We start from the raw sequence: 17,310 nt of genomic DNA, 5'->3' as shown, positions 1-17,310 counted from the left end.
TTGGAGTTCCATCTCTCATTTCTAGAAATCTGGCCAAATTTAAAATATGACTATCCAGAGTTGGGACCAGGAAGCAGAGTTGGAGTTGTTAGCGCCATTTATAGTTATTACATGTTTTATTTTGAAAAGCCTGAAAAGGATATGGTGCTTTTGTTGTGAAAGGTTTGTGAGAAATAAACAAGCGAATGGCGGAGCGACACGATGGTTTTACCGTCGTTGTTGCACAAACCGACGCGTAAAACAGCCTCTTGTCCATCCAGACTCTTATTTCAGATGTAAGGAAAATAGAGAACTCCAAGAAGATACAAGACAGCCGCTACATTAAGTAAAACCATCATGCTCCCGAGTGAGACGACTGCATCGCTATGAGATCGTACAAAGTTTGGTACAGCAACTCAGTTAAGTGTACAGAGCTGTATGCATGAAGAATCTAAGAGGAGAAGAAATAAGCTTCCATGGATAAAGTTTTTGACTATGATATGCTGCCAAGCTACAAGTCGTGCTAAAATTGAACAATTGCGACATTCAACTTCTTACAAATAAGTCAGTGACAGTGTTTTTGGTGTTAAGAAGATGACATTCACTACGAAAGCCTCAGCTTTGTGTCATAGACCATTTGTTTCATGAACACTTGTTGAATAAGAAGTTGTGTAAAAGGAGTAGAGATGGCAGATAAAGAGCCGCAAGGTTCCAGGCCCAGGGCACAGAGCTGCAGTAGCGGGACTGGCCACAAGAGGGCACAAAAGTACACCGAAAGAGGTTTGGAAGAACAGCTCGGCAGGCACATAAACGCAAGAAGGTCCAAGCTGTCACAATTAACTGCAAAAATGAATAAAATTAGCGGACTGATGAAAGAGAATGAAAGCCTTGACATTGTTGATGAACATTTAAGTAACTTTTCAAAGCTACATGAAGAATTCTTACGGGCAAATGATGATGTACTGTCGCTGTTGCCAGAAGATGAAAGGAATGTGGACCAGATGCTCTGGTTCAATCCAAAAAAGGAGCAGTTCAGTGCGTTTATGACTGAAGTTGAGAAATGGATCATGGTAACAAGACATCAGCATCAAGATGACGTGAGCCCAGATGACAGCGTGTCAGTGACTGCTAGACCATCTGCAAAGAAATCAGGTACCAGCGTTGGAAGAAGCTCAGTCAGTAGCCGCTCATCGAGGTCGTCCAGAGCTTCTTCAGTATCATCTGTACGGCAGAAAGAGGAAGCAGAGCGTGCTGCTCTGCTCGCACGAGCCGCTTCCTTGAAACAGAGACAAGCCTTGGACATTGAAGAATGTAAGTTAAAGGCAAGAAGAGAACAGCTTGAGATCGAGACAGCTATTGCTGCTTCGACAGCCAAAATAAAAGTGTTAGAGGACTGTGAATATGAGAGCTGTAAAAATGATGTGGAACAGTGTGAATCAGCTGTTAAACAGTTCAGCTTCCAAGAGCCAAAGGTACGCAGTGAACATGATGGGCAGTCAAAGGTAAATGGTGACAGTGTAAAACAAGAAGATGACTTGCACCAAACTGATGCCAGTGTTATTCCAATGAATCTATGTGAAGTCATGTTGAAACAAAATGATATCACTGAGATGTTAGTCAAACAACATAGACTGTCACATTTGCCTCAAAGAGACATTCCCATCTTTAGTGGTGATCCACTTGAGTTCATACCGTTTATAAGAGCCTTTGACCATACAATTCATGATAAAACTGACAGTGACAGTGACAGGTTATATTACCTTGAACAGTTCACCAGAGGTGAGCCCAGAGATTTGGTAAGAAGTTGTCAGCACATGAATCCTCAACAAGGCTACAGTGAGGCAAGGAAGTTGCTGTTTTGTCATTATGGTAATGAACTGAGAATTGCAACTGCCTACATGAACAGAGCTTTTGATTGGCCGCAAATCAAAACAGATGATGCAAAGGCTCTTCATAGCTATTCACTGTTTCTCACCGGTTGTAACAATGCAATGCAAGACATCAGTCAACTCCAAGAAATGGAGATCCCCACGAACCTCAGAGTTATTGTCTCTAAACTGCCATACAAAATGAGAGAAATGTGGAGAGTCTCTGCTTTTGACATTCAAGAAAGAAGTGGAAGGAGAGCAAAGTTCTCAGACCTGGTCAGATTCATAAACAGACAAGCAAAAATAGCTGCAGATCCTTTGTTTGGTGACATTAAGGATGCTGAAGATAAAGCAAAGTCATCTGCAAATGTGAGAATGAACAGATCATCCAGGCAAAGGGGAAGCACATTTGCTACAAGTGTAACACAAACTGCAAATAAAAGGTCACCTGAAATTGGTAAAAGTGCTTCTTGTCACACTAGCAGTGCCTCCCAGAAACCATGCATATACTGTGAAAAACTGCATACACTGGCAGAATGTCAAAAGGTCAGAAACCAGCCTTACAAAGAAAGACTAGAGTTGCTCAAAGCAAAGGGTCTGTGCTTTGCATGTCTGACACAAGGTCATCTGAGTAAGGACTGTAAGAAAAGATCATTGTGTGAGTACTGCTCTAAGAGACATCCAAGTATGCTTCATCGGACAAGGGAGGAGGACAGTAAGGCAGATGATTGCAGCCAGAGAAACGTCTTTGACATTCCCACGACAAGTGATGAAACACATATTTCAGGCAGACTTTGTGGAGCCACAGGGGCCGGAAAAGACATTCATGTGTTATCGATCGTTCCTGTGTGGGTTAAGTTAAAGAAAGGCAATAAGTTAATTGAGACTTATGCTTTCATGGACAATGGGAGCCAAGCCACATTCTGTTCAGAAAAGCTGATGAGACAACTTGGTGTAGAAGGTAAGAAGACAAAATTCATGCTTCGTACAATGGGACAGGAAAAGATGGTGACAAGTTACCACCTGTCAGGATTAGAAGTGTGTGGTTTAAATGAGAACATCTATATAGACCTTCCTGACATTTACACTCATGCAGACATTCCAGTGTCTAGGGAGAATATCCCTACTCAGGATGACTTAAAAAGGTGGCCACATCTTCAGCAAATCAAGTTCCCACATTCAGATGCAGACATTGGACTTTTGATAGGATGTGATGTGCACAAGGCTATGGAACCATGGGAGATTATTCATAGTAAAGATAACGGTCCATATGCTGTTCGAACAGTCCTGGGGTGGGTTATCAATGGCCCTCTCAAGAGAGATTCTTGCTTTACTCCTGATAGTGAGCTGAGTGTCTCAGTAAATCGCATCTCTGTCACTAATGTTGAGAATCTGTTGATGCAACAGCTTAACTATGATTTTCCTGAGAAAGCTTCTGAGGAAAAACAGGAAATGTCACGAGAAGACATCATGTTTATGGATTCTGTCAATGGCACAGTTGAAAGGATTAATGGTCATTATAGCATAGGTCTTCCTTTGAGAAACAAAGCTGTCAAAATGCCAAACAACCGCAGTGCAGTAATGCAAAGAGCAGAGAATCTGAAAAGAAAATTAATCAGAAACGCAGAGTTTCACAAGGAGTATCAGAGCTTCATGTCTGACTTGCTGAATAAAGGCTATGCAGTTCAGGTACCAAACACAAAGACTACCCCTGAAAATGAGAGAGTTTGGTACATACCACACCATGGGGTGTACCACCCCCAGAAAAGAAAACTCCGTGTGGTTTTTGACTGTGCAGCATCTTTTCAAGGGAAATCACTGAATGAGGAACTCTTGCAAGGGCCAGACCTAACGAACACACTGATTGGAGTACTAACAAGGTTTAGGTGGGATCACATTGCCTTGATGTCAGACATAGAAGCTATGTATCACCAGGTGCGAGTACCTCCAGAGGACAGTGATCTTTTGCGTTTTCTCTGGTGGCCAAATGGGAACTTCAATGAACCTCTGCAAGAATACAAAATGATGGTGCACTTGTTTGGGGCAACATCCTCCCCAAGCTGTGCAAACTATGCACTGAAAAAAGCAGCAGAAGATGCTAAAGAAAAAATGCCACTAGCAGCAGTTAACGCTGTTCTGAACAACTTTTATGTAGATGATTGTCTTCTGTCAGTTTCAGATGAAACACAGGCATGTACTATGGTCAGGGACCTGACAGCATTGTGTGAGAGTGGAGGATTTCACTTAACAAAGTGGATGAGCAACAGCAGAGTTGTTCTTGCTTCCATTCCTGAAAAGGAAAGAGCAAAAGAGGTTAAAGATTTGGATTTGAGACATGATGCACTACCAGATGAAAGAGTCCTAGGAGTGAACTGGTGCACAGAAACAGATGTATTCAAGATCAGGATAACTGAAAAACCTGTGCCAAGGACTAGGCGAAGCATCCTCTCATTTGTAAGTGCAATATATGACCCACTGGGCTTTTTGTCTCCTGTCATTCTGCCAGCAAAAATCATCCTGCGAGAGCTATGTGGCAGGAAGATCTCATGGGATGAGGAAATCCCAGCTGAGCTGGCTCAAAGGTCACAAGTTTGGCATTCAGAGCTTTCAAGCCTTCATGGCTTTACTGTCAACAGGTGTTTGAAACCTGCTGGATTTGGAGTGGTTATATCTACACAATTGCACCACTTCGCTGATGCCAGCGAGAGAGGTTATGGAGTCGTTACTTACCTCCGTATCACAAACCAAAAAAGAGAAAGTCACTGCTCATTTATTATTGGCAAGTCCAGAGTGTCTCCTCTGAAGCAGATAACAATTCCACGTCTCGAGCTGACAGCAGCTGCAGTTGCTGTAAAAATGGACAAGCTCATGAGAAAGGAGCTGCAAATGCCACAAGAAGAATCTGTGTTTTGGTCTGACAGTACCACCGTTTTAAAGTACATCTCCAGTGAGAACATCAGATTTAAGACATTTGTAGCAAATCGAGTGTCACTTATTAGAGACAACACAAAACCAAGTCAGTGGATGTATGTGAACTCTGAATTAAACCCTGCTGACCACGCTTCAAGAGGGATGAACACAGACACATTCATGAAGTGTTCAAACTGGATTGCTGGGCCAGAGTTTTTGACAAAGGATAGGACAAACTGGCCAATTCCACCGGACATTAAAGAAACACTAAAAAATGATGTTGAAGTCAAAGAGGTGATGAGTGTGGATGTTACAAAATTACACAAAAATCCAGTGAACAAACTGATCTCTCACTATTCAAACTGGTACCGTCTGAAAAAGGCAGTTTCCTGGATACTTATGTTCAAGCAGCTGCTTTGCAGGTTAAGTGCACATCGGAAGCTTCTCATGTCACAAGCAAGCGACTGTGAAAGCAGCAAAAGGAAAGCTGAAAAGGTTGCAGGTCAAATGCAGCAGTTCAAAACATGTATTAAGGGATCTTCACTTACCATTGCAGATGTTGCAAAGGGAGAAACTGAGATTGTTAAGTTTTGTCAAAATCAAAGCTTCGCAGAAGAACTTGCAAGTCTTCAGAAAGGTGACAAGCTTAAAAGGAGCAGTCACATTGCAAAGCTGGATCCTTTTGTCCAGGATGGAGTTTTAAGGGTTGGTGGTAGGTTGCATGAGTCTGCACTACCAGCCGATGTTAAGCATCCAGTGATTCTCCCTAAAGGTCATCATGTTTCTACTTTGATTCTGAGACACATTCACCAAGAAACAGGTCATGGAGGAAGGAATTACACATTATCCAGGCTGAGAGAAAGATTCTGGATTCCACAGGCAGATTCAGCAATAAGAAAGATCCTGTCAAAGTGTGTAACATGTAGAAGGATATCTGCAAAACCTGGTGAACAAAGAATGGCAAACTTGCCACAAGATCGCCTGATTCCTGACAAACCTCCATTCACAAATGTGGGCATAGACTATTTTGGACCTTTTGAGGTCAAGCATGGGCGCAGCAGAGTTAAGCGTTATGGTGTATTGTTTACATGCCTTGCTGTTAGAGCAATACACATGGAAGTTGCCCACTCACTTGATACTGATTCCTGCATAAATGCATTCAGGAGGTTTATTGCAAGACGAGGTCAAGTGTCTGTCATGAGATCAGACAATGGCACTAACCTTGTGGGTGCAGAAAAGGAAATGCGTGAAGCAATCAAGGGATGGAATCATTCAAAAATCTCAGAAATGCTCATGCAAAAGGGCATCACCTGGATATTTAACCCCCCAGCAGGGTCACATTTTGGGGGAATCTGGGAGAGGCAAATTCGCTCAGTTAGGAGAATTCTTAACCAGATCCTAAAGCAGCAACCTCTGGATGATGAATGCTTGCAGACATTGCTATGTGAAGTTGAAGCAATTGTCAACGGCAGGCCAATAACAAGAGCGTCTAATGACCCCAATGATTTAGACGCACTTACACCCAATCATCTACTTCTTCTTAAAGGGCAGCCAGTACTGCCACCTGGATTGTTTCAAAGACAGGACTTGTATGCAAAAAAAAGGTGGAGACAGGTGCAGTACCTGTCAGACATCTTTTGGAAGCGTTGGACTAAAGAGTATTTGCCGCTTCTACAAGAAAGACAGAAATGGTTAGTGACTAGGAGAAATCTGAGACCAGGAGATGTTGTCCTCATAGTTGATGACAGTGCACCAAGAAGTTCCTGGTTAATGGGAAAGGTTGAGAGTACAGTTCCAGACTCACATGGACTTGTCAGACGTGTGTTTGTCAAAACCAAAACTAGCGTTTTGGAGAGGCCCATCGACAAGTTATGTTTATTGCTTGAAATGGAGGCAACAGTTTGAATCTCAGCCTCAAGTGTAACAGATTTATGTTCAACACATATGATGTATGTTGCACATAATGTTTGGTTAAGCCATTTATATTCCGAGTGTTGATATTAAATGACGCATTATTGTGTTAATATGTAATTGTTATGCCTTAGCAGTAACAATTAGGGGCCGGAATGTTAGCGCCATTTATAGTTATTACATGTTTTATTTTGAAAAGCCTGAAAAGGATATGGTGCTTTTGTTGTGAAAGGTTTGTGAGAAATAAACAAGCGAATGGCGGAGCGACACGATGGTTTTACCGTCGTTGTTGCACAAACCGACGCGTAAAACAGCCTCTTGTCCATCCAGACTCTTATTTCAGATGTAAGGAAAATAGAGAACTCCAAGAAGATACAAGACAGCCGCTACAGGAGTCTTACACGCCTGCAGCTTCTCTCCTCCTGCTACCCCCCCCCAAACCCCCCAAACCCCATCTCCATAGAGACTGTGTCTACAATCAACAAAAACAAACCACAAATAACAAAGAAAGAATAATGTAGTATCCACAACAGCACCAAAGAGTAAAACAGTGAAATGTGGATTATTAAATATTCTCCTCCAAGTCTCTGTTAGTACATGACTTAATAATTGATCAACAAATCGATTTACTCTGCCTTACAGAAACCTGGTTGCAGCCGGATGATTATGTTAGTTTAAATGAATCAACACCCCCGAGTCATTCTAACTACGAGAAACCTCGAAGCACAGGCCGAGGGGGTGGTGTGGCAGCAATTTTTCACACCAGCCTATTAATCAACCAAAGACCAAGACAGACTTTTAATTCATTTGAAAGCCTGATGCTTAGCCTCGTCCACCCCAGCTGTAAAACTCAGAAACCAGTCTTACTTGTTATCATATATTGTCCACCTGCACTTTAAAAAAAAAAAAATCCTAAAAAAACAGTAATATTCCAGCAGCTGGGGCGCCAAAATAATACCAGAAAATAACAGAAAATAACTTTCTCATAAAAATACGGTTATTTTCAGTAATGACAATACAGTTTGTTGCCCTAATTTTACTGGGATTTTGCCTTTTTCAAGTGCTTTTAAACATTAAATTAGGAACATTTTAATGTGATTAAACAATGAAATTACCTATAAACAAGGTCAATGAATGCGGCAATATGAATAATAATACTTAAATGTACAGAAATATACAGTTAACAGTTGGTTTAAATAATAATGGCTTGCATACCCTGGGACAGAGGCGAGGCTGCCATATCGCACCATCGGCCCCTCTGGCCATCACCAGTAGGCGGTAGGTGAAGAGTCTCGGCCAAGGACACAACGACCGAGAGTGTCCGAGCCGGGGCTCGAACCGGCAACCTTCTGATTACAAGACAAACTGCCAACTCTTCAGCCACGACATTAACATCACATTTGAATTTAACAGTTCAATCTTTCAAGTAACGGACACATATTTGTGACATCATGATACATTTGTGAATGTATTTTAACAATCTAAATATGCATATGTACAGACAAATACATTTAAAGAACAAGAAAATTATGTTTTATCACATTACAGTGATTTTATGTTATTTTACATTTGAAATGTGAAATCACAGTCTATTTATGTAAATTTAATGATATTCTAGAAGAACAGAACAAAACTGTAAAATACACAGTACAATACATTTATATTAGGATTTTTTCTTACAGTGTGGGCCTTACACAGAGTTTCTCTGTGATTTCTCAGAGTTTTTATCTGATTTAGTGCTCAGCTCAGATAAAATAATTATTGTGGGTGATTTTTAGACTCAGTTGGCTTCTGTCAAAATGTAAAAGAACCCACCCACCACTTTAATCACACTCTAGATTGTGTGAACATTTAGCAGTTTTTCCTGAAACCCCCCCTCGTTTGTTTGATCATTACCTAAAAACATTTAAATTTACAATGATGGATTACACAGCAGTGGAAAATAGATTTCATCACAGTAGATTCTGTAGATTTCTCAAAGTGCTGTAACTAAGTTCAAGGATATAATTCATCTACCATTATCTCCTGCAATGCTGTGTGCCAACAGTGCAGAGCAACGACCTGAACTCTGCTCTCACAGAAGTCGATTATCCAAGCACTTTGCTCTCCATTGTGTGCCTTTCTATTGTTTCTATACATTCCTCTGGTTTTCTATATATTCCTGTAGACTATATATATCTCTCCTGTTTGCTATTTATTGTTGATGTTGTTAAGGGTTCGAAATTGAGGGAAGATACAAAACCAAAATAGTCCAGAAGGGTTAGGTCAGAATAATAGTTTTATTTAAACACACGTGCGGGAAGACAGTTACTGCACACATCAGCAAGCATCTTCACCCAAAATACATTTCAGATTGCTTTTATAATATCAGGGTATTATGACGCCCCCTCATGCGTTTACAAGCACATAATTTGCATCTTAAGAACATTATTTGCCTCTTTTACAGACAATGATCAATTTTAAGAGATAAATGCAGACACAAGTGCTCCTCTTTCTGGCATCTTCTTCCAAATAAGGCGATGGTCTCAGGCCTCTGGGTCCCCATGGGCTGGCCCCCTCCTTCTTGTCACCTGTTGTTGGGTAGACTCTATTGCTACAGGTTTACTGAATACATTCAGGCCTCTGCTCAGATCTGTGTCTAGGTTATATGTGATATATATATGTGTTTTGTAAGCATGTGTGCAATCTTTCTTAAGCTCCCGGCTTCTTAACCAATGGGTCACCCAGACATCACGCTGAATGAAGCTTGAGACCTTTAACTACCTGGGAAAGCTTCAACTCTTTATGAGCACAGAACTGCAATGTGTGTATAAAGATATAACAATGTAAAAATGATTATGACTGCACCTGTAATAAAGGTTAATATGGTGTCAGTGTGTTAAATGTCTCCCTGCCATCTTAAAGCTATATGTGATATTATTCATGCGATGCTAATGCTATGAGATATATTGTAGCAGTAAAACAATTTCTTTAATTCCACAATTCCTCCTTTTGACCTCTTGACCACAAGAGGTCACCATACCGTGTGCTGTGTCACTCCTCGGCCTCCTCAGCTTCTTCCATGTCTATCAATGGCATCATGGACACCGGGGTCACTTCCCCAGGATCCACTGCCCTCGTGATTACCTTTTCCAACAATCTTCTGACACAAGGAATGAGACAGCACCCACAGGTGACCAAAATCCCTAGAAAAGCAGCAATAGAAAGCATTGCAGAAATCACAAACCCCTTCCACTGCCCGAACACGGATGTCATCCAGCCCTCCAGGGGATTTTCAATCCCTGAATCTTCGTGCATGGTTCTGGACAGAGTTTTAAGGCCCTCCAGAGCTCGGGTAACTGAGCTGTCTGGGGCAGTGTTGTTGGGGATAAAGGTGCAGCACTGATCGCCGAACATGGCACAGACCCCTCCCCGTTCCGCCAACAACATGTCCAGGGCCATCCGATTTTGGACCCCCATCAACGAGGTCGGCCCCAATTGCTCCACTAATCCCTCCATGGCGTCTCTGGTTAGGTTTGAGAGTCTCAGCACATTATAATGAACATAGTTTATTCTGTCCACATTCTTGTTTGGGGTCACTGGGAAAAGAGCAGAGATTATTGGTAAGTTTTCAAAACCAGCAGCTATCTGATCCACCAATTTATATTCGTTTGGAACCCCCCTGGGCACTCCTATGGAGTCAATCCAGGTGGGTGAATCCATTCTAGGGTCGTATGCATGTGTCCCCTGAGTCCCTCTATTTCTCAATACGTGTCTCTTACGTTTAGCTGCCAATGTGCGTGTATTTCTTTGTGGTATGACTTTTACTTTGTTTCCGATTAGCATCAGTGGAGCTCCCAATCTCACCATAGCACACGTCCCGACACTTCCCATAGGAACACGAACCAAAATAGTCTTCTGCCCACAATAATAATATAACCCACTTCTTGCCCACGTGCCAATTACCGTGCTCGAGTCGTTTCTAATATTAGTGGTCCTCCCTGTGAGTGTCACAGAGCACCAGCTAGGGTCAATCTCTCCCAGCCTGTATCTCATGTTATCTGTGGAGAACTTAAAGCACGTATAATTATCTTTTTTACTTGTGAATGGTCCTACCTGGGTCCGCTTGTCAATTGGCGGGAAGAGGCTGGCCAAGATGGAACAGTTGCCAGTACTCACCGCTTCTCTAGTAAGTTGCAGCATGCAGTCATACCCCCACTTATCCTCTGGGTACAGTGGAGCGGGCTCTGTAAACAACCGCGGCCTAGCTGAAGCACAAGCAACACAGTTAGATACCTGTTGTTCTTTAGCATTTTGGGCCACCCAGTCCAGCCAGAGATTACTGTCACTGAAACCGGTGGCACGCTCGATTAAATCCTGAGGCTTCAACCTAGTATAATCGACCGTCAGCACTCGTCTGCCTTTTGGTTCGTGTTTCTCTGGTGTGGCGGTTGGCGACCCATCCCCTCCTTTTCCTGTAATGTTTGTGACAGAGTTAGTTACATTGTTATTTACGGGATTGACTAAGTTTATTCTAATTAGCCCCATTGGATCTGTACCTGACACATCTACCCCAATTACCAGGTAGAACACATTTCCTGGGCTCTCTGACCTGGGCAGAGTGTCCCAAGGGCCCAGGGAAAGTGTGATCGGGTTTTGAGCAGCAGAAAAATCCCTCTGAATTGCTATTCCCTTCAATCCCTCAGGCACATGTGGCTGCCACCCTACTCCAGTCCAACTTACCACGTTCCCCCAGCCAGGGGCGCACCACTGTCCTGCTGTGTATGACGCCAGTACAGGGCGGATTCCCCGGCTGGAGTGAGGGTTCCCTCCCCGTGTGCAAATATCAGGGTGACTGCAAACCCACACATCGTTTCCCCTCCAGCTGCTGTTTGCTCCTTTACAATTGATCACTTCACACAGATCAAACGTGTATGAGCTTGTGGACCCTTTAACGTAGTCCAGTTCTATGCCATTATATGCGCTGAGACAATCATCCCTTTTACCTGACACCTCACGCTTAGGTCTTTTCAACGGCCACATCTCAGTGCTCCGTTTCTCAGTGGGTGTTGGGCTGGACTGGCCTCCGTGCTCAGACAGGTTACCTGGGGCGGTCTGCAAAAAATACACAAGAAAACACACGGCCATAACTAATACTATCTGATATAGCAAACATGTGGTTGTGAGAAGCATTTTTACCAATTTCTTCTCTTCACGTGTCCCATTACGTGTATCTGATTCGTGTGAGTGCATTGTGTTGTGTGAGATTTGTATTTTTAGCATAAACTTTTATTCCTTTTCTTCTCCTTAATTTGTTACCACTCCTTTGTGTTGATGTGGCGATCTCCTCCTTGGCTGTTCTTCTTGCTTCGGCCTCCCAGGTGGACTACTGGTCGGCCCGTTGCACAGGTGAGAGGATTTATTCTGCCTCTGATTCTCGTTAGCGCCCGTGTCTAGTATAGCTGGGTTGTCCTGCACCAAGCTCTCGTCTGCTGCAGCGCACTGCGTCCAGTGGAACCAGGTGTCGCCTTTCCCTTTCAGTCGGACCGCTGTGGCCGTCCGGGCAGTCACCTCGTACGGACCGGTCCAGCGGGGTTCTTTCCACTTCCGCTTGATGACTTTCAGCCACACTGCTTTTGCATCTGGGACCTCTTTTTCTGCTGTGGGTCTTCCAGAGGTGACCTGTGTTGTGAAACTGGACACAAGAGCTTTCAACTCATTAAAATATTCAGCATGAGACCTGTTACTTTTTCTGGGCTGCTCCGCCGGGACCACTGTCCAGGGCGCCGGAAACTGCCGTCCTGTCAGCAGCTCGTAGGGCGTGAAACCTGTTGATTGGTTAACAGAGCATCTTATGGTCATCAAAGCAACCCTGTCTTTAACCCTGTCTGTGCACAGATCTTCGCTAGTTTGTTCTTCAAATTTAGGTTCATTCTTTCTACCTTCCCCTGGGACTGCGGATGATACACTGTCCCAAACTTATGCTGGACTCCCAACATTTTCTCCACCTCTGCCAGATCTTGATTCCTGAAATGGGTTCCATTATCTGACCTAATTCTCTTGGGAAACCCATGTCTTGGTATGTAGTGGTTGATCAGACATTTAATGACGCTTCTCGCGTCCTCTCTTTTAGTCGCCCATGCCTCTGGCCATCCGGTCAGAGCGTCCACACACACCAGCAAATACCTGACTCCTCCCGGTCCTGGATCGATCATGTCGGTGAAGTCAATCACGATTTCTTCTCCGGGCCTCTCTGGCATGAGGAACTTACCTGTTTCTGGCTTCACCGCTGGCTTTGGATTGTGTGCCCCACAAATTAGACAAGTTCTGGCTTTCTCCTTTATCATGTTTCTCAGCTCAGGGTGCCACCAGTGACACAAGTTTCTCTCCATCTGTGTCACTCCTACATGGCCAAGCCCGTGCGCCTCACTTACCTTCTTTTCAGCCAACTTAGCTGTTAGAACTGGTCGCCCGTGAGGTCCTCGCCACAGACCTCCTTCTTTCCGGGCTCCTCGGTTCTGCCACACCTCCTTTTCCTCTTGGGTGGCTCCTTCCTGAGCCTGTCTGGCTTCCTCCAACACATCAGTGCTTGGTTCCTCCTCGGCAGTGACCTCCACCATTTGCCTTCGTCCTTTGTAGCCTGCAGCTTCTTTTGCGGCTTCATCTGCTTTCTGGTTCCCTTTGGCCACCATTGTGTTTTCCTGAGAGTGTCCTTTGCATTTTATGATACTTATCTCGTCTGGGTCATTCAGAGCTTCTTCCAGTTCCTCCATTTCCTTCTTATGGCATATTGGGGCATTAGTTGCTGTTCTGAAACCTGCCCTCTTCCATTGAGCAAGTTCCACGTGAGCTGCCCCAAACGCATAAGCTGAATCAGTGTAAATGTTCACCTTCATGTCCTTGGCCAGTCTGAGGGCTCGAGTCAGAGCTATTACTTCAGCTCTCTGTGCTGACTGTTGACCCTCGATTCTTCCAGCTTCTCTTACCTCATAGTGTTGTCCTCTTCTGCAAACCACAGCGTAGCCTGCTTTCAGTCCTTCTTCATCACGGTGACAACAGCCGTCTGTGAACCAGTCCTCAGCTCCGGGGATGGGCTCCGCTTTCAGGTCTTCTCTGACTTTCTCTTCAGCTTCAGCTTTTTTGGCACAGTCGTGTGGTTCCCCTGACCCCATTAGGTCTGCCATGTTAATTCCTTCATGTGTGAATGTCAAATTTGGAGCATCTAGAACTTTGCTCAACCTCTGTTGTGTCAGTGGTGTCATGGTGAAGGCTTGTGAGTTCACGTATGCTACTACACTGTGTGTGGTGAGCACTTTAAGTGGATGTTCTCTCACTACATGTGCTGTTTTCTGGATGATTTTTGCTACCCCAGCTGCGTGTTGTGTGCATGTGGGATGCCTAGCCTCTGTTGGATTTAATCTTATGCTAACATACATAAGCACATCTCTACCTCCTCCTTTTTTCTGAAACAACACCCCATTTACAACCCCACTTGTTTCAGAAACATCAAGGTAAAATGGTTCGTCATAGTTGGGTGTGGCAAGGTCTGTGGCTCTTGACAGATCTTGTTTCAGTGAAATGAACGCTGTTTCTGTGGCTGGCGTCCAGGGCAATTCAGCCTTAAGGTTTCAAACGCCCACCTTTTTTATCAGGTCCCTTAAAGGGGCCGTTTTGCCTGCGTAGTTAGGAATAAACTGTCTGCTGTAACCTGTCAAACCAAGAAAAGAAAGGAGCTCCTTGACAGTTCTTGGTTTAGGGTGTGTCAGAATCTGGTCTCTGTGTGTGTTCATCAGGCCCACTGACCTGTGTGCGATTACACGGCCCAGAAACGTTACTTCTGGTCGAACCAGCTGCAGTTTTTCTTTACTTACTTTGAATCCACATTCTGCCAATCGGTTCAGCACCAGGAGCGAGGCTGCTGTGCAGGCTGATGCTGACTTGGCTGCAATGAGAAGATCATCAACATACTGTATTAGTGTACAGCCTTCAGGCAGGTGGCATGGTGACAATGCATCCTTCAGCACCTGATTGAAGATGCCTGGGGACAGTGCAAAACCTTGTGGCAGGCGTGTGTATCTGTATTTCTGGCCTCTGTATGTGAATGAAAAAATGTCCCTCAGTGACTCATGTAATGGGAGACAAAAGAAAGCATTAGCAAGATCAATACATGTAAACCACTTTTGGTCCCATGAGATGGCGGTTAAAGCCGTGTATGGGTTTGGCACAGGCACAGTGTCGGTGCGCAGTATGGCATTAATGGCCCTCAGGTCATGTGCCATCCTGTATTTTCCTGTCCCGTGCTTCTCCACTGGCAAAATAGGTGTGTTCCAAAATGACTGTGAAGGCTCAAGCACACCTACTTTCAGTAGCCCTTCAATGGTTTCTGCAATTCCTTCCTCAGCTTCTGGTTTGTGTCTGTACTGTGGTCTATTAATTGGCGCCTCAGACTTCAGCTGAAACAAGACAGGTGAACAGGTAGCGAGGCCGACGTCAGTGGGCCCCGTCGACCACAGAGTGTCAGGCAGTTCTGAAAGCGCGGCGACTGCATCAGGATGGTCAGTTCTTTCCCTGCCATGTGTTCTTGAGATTTCCTGATGTTCCAGAACCACTGCATCATTAGACAGACAGGTGATTCGGTACGTTTTGCACTTTGGCGCATACCATACATTTGGAATCTGAGTGCTTTGCCACCAAGCGTTGTCCAGCGCCCGCTTGACCATCGGTCCCATTTCTCTAGCCTGATGACCTATGTGGACCGCCAATGTGACATGAGGAGCTGAATCTGATCCCATCTCGTACCAAGGCAGTTGTTCGTCCGTCAATTTCACAGCCGCTGCTACTCCTTCCGGGCCAACATAGATATTGTGGCTACGCACGTTCCAAATTTGACCTTCAAGGTCAGATTGAAAGCTTTCTCGGTACGTGTCGTCGTCGTCCCTGTCATAAAAAAGAGTGACGTGGTATGGATCGCGCGGCGGGGTGTAGACGGCCAGGCTCATTATCCAGGGTTTCCACAGCTGATATTGTCTGAGAATGCCGTCTTCTACTAGCCTTCCCCAGTATATGTCGGCTGTAGCTCGTTCAGAGTCTTGGACCAGATATTGATTCTTTGAAATTGTCCCCAGGCACGGGAACTCTTTTCCTCCTGGAAGACTGACAGTAAGCCCATCTGCAGAACACATGATAGTGGCTCCCAGTTTCACGAGCAGATCCCTGCCCATGAGATTTACAGGCACTTGTGGGGACACCACATATTGGTGCTTCAAAGTTTGTTTTCCCAGCTTTGTCAGGGCTGGATCAGTTAATGGCAGAGTCATCGGGACCCCGGAAAAACCCACCACAGTCACAGTGTGGTTGGAGAGTGTTGCACTGTTTGGTGTGGCTCTCAGTGTTGAGTAAGTTGCTCCAGTGTCCACCAGGAAGGTCAGTTGTGTTCCTTCCACGGTCATTGACAGCATGGGATCTGCCATCCCCACGCCGTCGGGTTTTTCAGGGCCCCGTCAGTATTGCTCCTCCCCCCAGTTCCAGTCAGCCACTGGATACTGAGCGACTGGCGCTGCACCTGGGTTTGGGGCTTGATGCCCTCCTCTGTACGCACCTCTTCCTCTGGGCGCTCCGCGTGCCTGGGTTCGGTAATCACGCTGTTGGGTGTTTTGGGCCGGTCCAGGACAATCCCGAGCCCAATGCCCGTCAGCTCCACATCTGTAACAAGCATTCCAAGACGTGTTACTGGGATTCCCCGTACTCCGAGCCCTTTGTCCTCTCCCGGCGGATCCACCACGCCCTCTGAACGGTCCAACAGCTCCCCAATTCCCCGCGGGTTGTCGCTGCCTTGGTGCATTGACGGGCCAGCGGTCATCAGGGTAGACGTTGGGATCCAGATCTGGCCATTCAGACACGGGACCAGGCTGGGGCTTTACCACCATTATTTTCTTTGTGGCCTCCTTTTCCTCTTTCTTTTTGTCGCTCACTTTAGTCTTTGCCTCTGCCAGCTGTAGTTTTAACAGCAACGCCTGCGCTTCCTCCAACTCCTTCCTCTGCTTGTTCACGTCATCTTGCTCCAGCATCAATCTGTGCGTCACGTGCCGCTCCCATTGGGTGGAATCTGCAACAGCAAAGTCTGGATTCTTTTCTAGATCAGTTCTCACTTGCTTGGGCAACCCTGCAAGGACCGCAGCACGGAACCACGCCCGACTTTCTCCTTCCCTTCCGGGGTGTATTCCCGTTTCGGACATCCACTGCTCCTTTGCTTTTGCTAAAAACTCACTGGGTGTGTGTTGTGGATCCCAAATTATTTTAGGAATGGCTCCCGTGTTTGGGGTCGGGTACTTTTCACGAACTGCGTCCGCTAGGTCACTTTGCACTTCACGGTATGGCATGTCGTTGGCGTAGCGAGTCGTTCCGGCGATTTCTTCCACGTCTGCCAGGCCACACCCAAGCATCGTCCTTCCAGAAATAGCGCGGAAATCTCCAATGGCGATCTCGTCTCCTTCTGTCAGCATATTCAGTTTCCTCAGCCATCTTGCTCCTCCCTCTGTGATGGGTGGTAGTTGTTTGACCAATGCGTCCAGGTCTCTTACAGTCACTTCCTCTTTTCTCCTGCTTGGTGACACACACACAACGGTGAACTCAGGACTCACAATTCAGTTTTTATTTCAGCAGT

The 17,310-nt window shown here is 45.1% G+C and overlaps 2 protein-coding genes across 5 annotated transcripts; both read right to left on the bottom strand.

The window, feature by feature from the left end:
• Positions 1-8,889: 8,889 nt before the first annotated feature.
• Positions 8,890-12,528, bottom strand: LOC109203239 (uncharacterized). Of its 4 annotated transcripts, none has more exons than XM_025909244.1 (3): positions 11,970-12,528; positions 9,691-11,762; positions 8,890-9,238 (listed from the first exon to the last, which is right to left on the bottom strand). In XM_025909244.1, the coding sequence occupies exons 1-2, from the start codon at positions 12,507-12,509 to the stop codon at positions 9,702-9,704; spliced, it is 2,601 nt and encodes an 866-aa protein (XP_025765029.1). In that variant the 5' UTR covers positions 12,510-12,528; the 3' UTR covers positions 8,890-9,238; positions 9,691-9,701. The 4 variants fall into 4 exon arrangements, with proteins under 4 accessions (XP_025765029.1, XP_019218096.1, XP_025765028.1 ...); XM_019362551.2 differs by having other exon boundaries at positions 8,890-10,246; positions 11,654-11,762; XM_025909245.1 differs by lacking the exon at positions 8,890-9,238 and having other exon boundaries at positions 10,190-10,246; positions 10,764-11,762.
• Positions 12,529-14,524: 1,996 nt separating this feature from the next.
• On the bottom strand, positions 14,525-16,455 carry LOC112847518 (uncharacterized). The gene is made up of 2 exons (XM_025909248.1): positions 14,672-16,455; positions 14,525-14,589 (listed from the first exon to the last, which is right to left on the bottom strand). The coding sequence occupies exons 1-2, from the start codon at positions 16,115-16,117 to the stop codon at positions 14,545-14,547; spliced, it is 1,491 nt and encodes a 496-aa protein (XP_025765033.1). The 5' UTR covers positions 16,118-16,455; the 3' UTR covers positions 14,525-14,544.
• Between the last annotated feature and the right edge of the window lie 855 nt (positions 16,456-17,310).

Source organism: Oreochromis niloticus, linkage group LG2 (assembly GCF_001858045.2).
Source record: "Oreochromis niloticus isolate F11D_XX linkage group LG2, O_niloticus_UMD_NMBU, whole genome shotgun sequence".
NCBI lineage: Eukaryota > Metazoa > Chordata > Actinopteri > Cichliformes > Cichlidae > Oreochromis > Oreochromis niloticus.
Note: the sequence above shows the minus strand (reverse complement) of the source record. Positions and strands in the feature narration are given on the sequence as shown.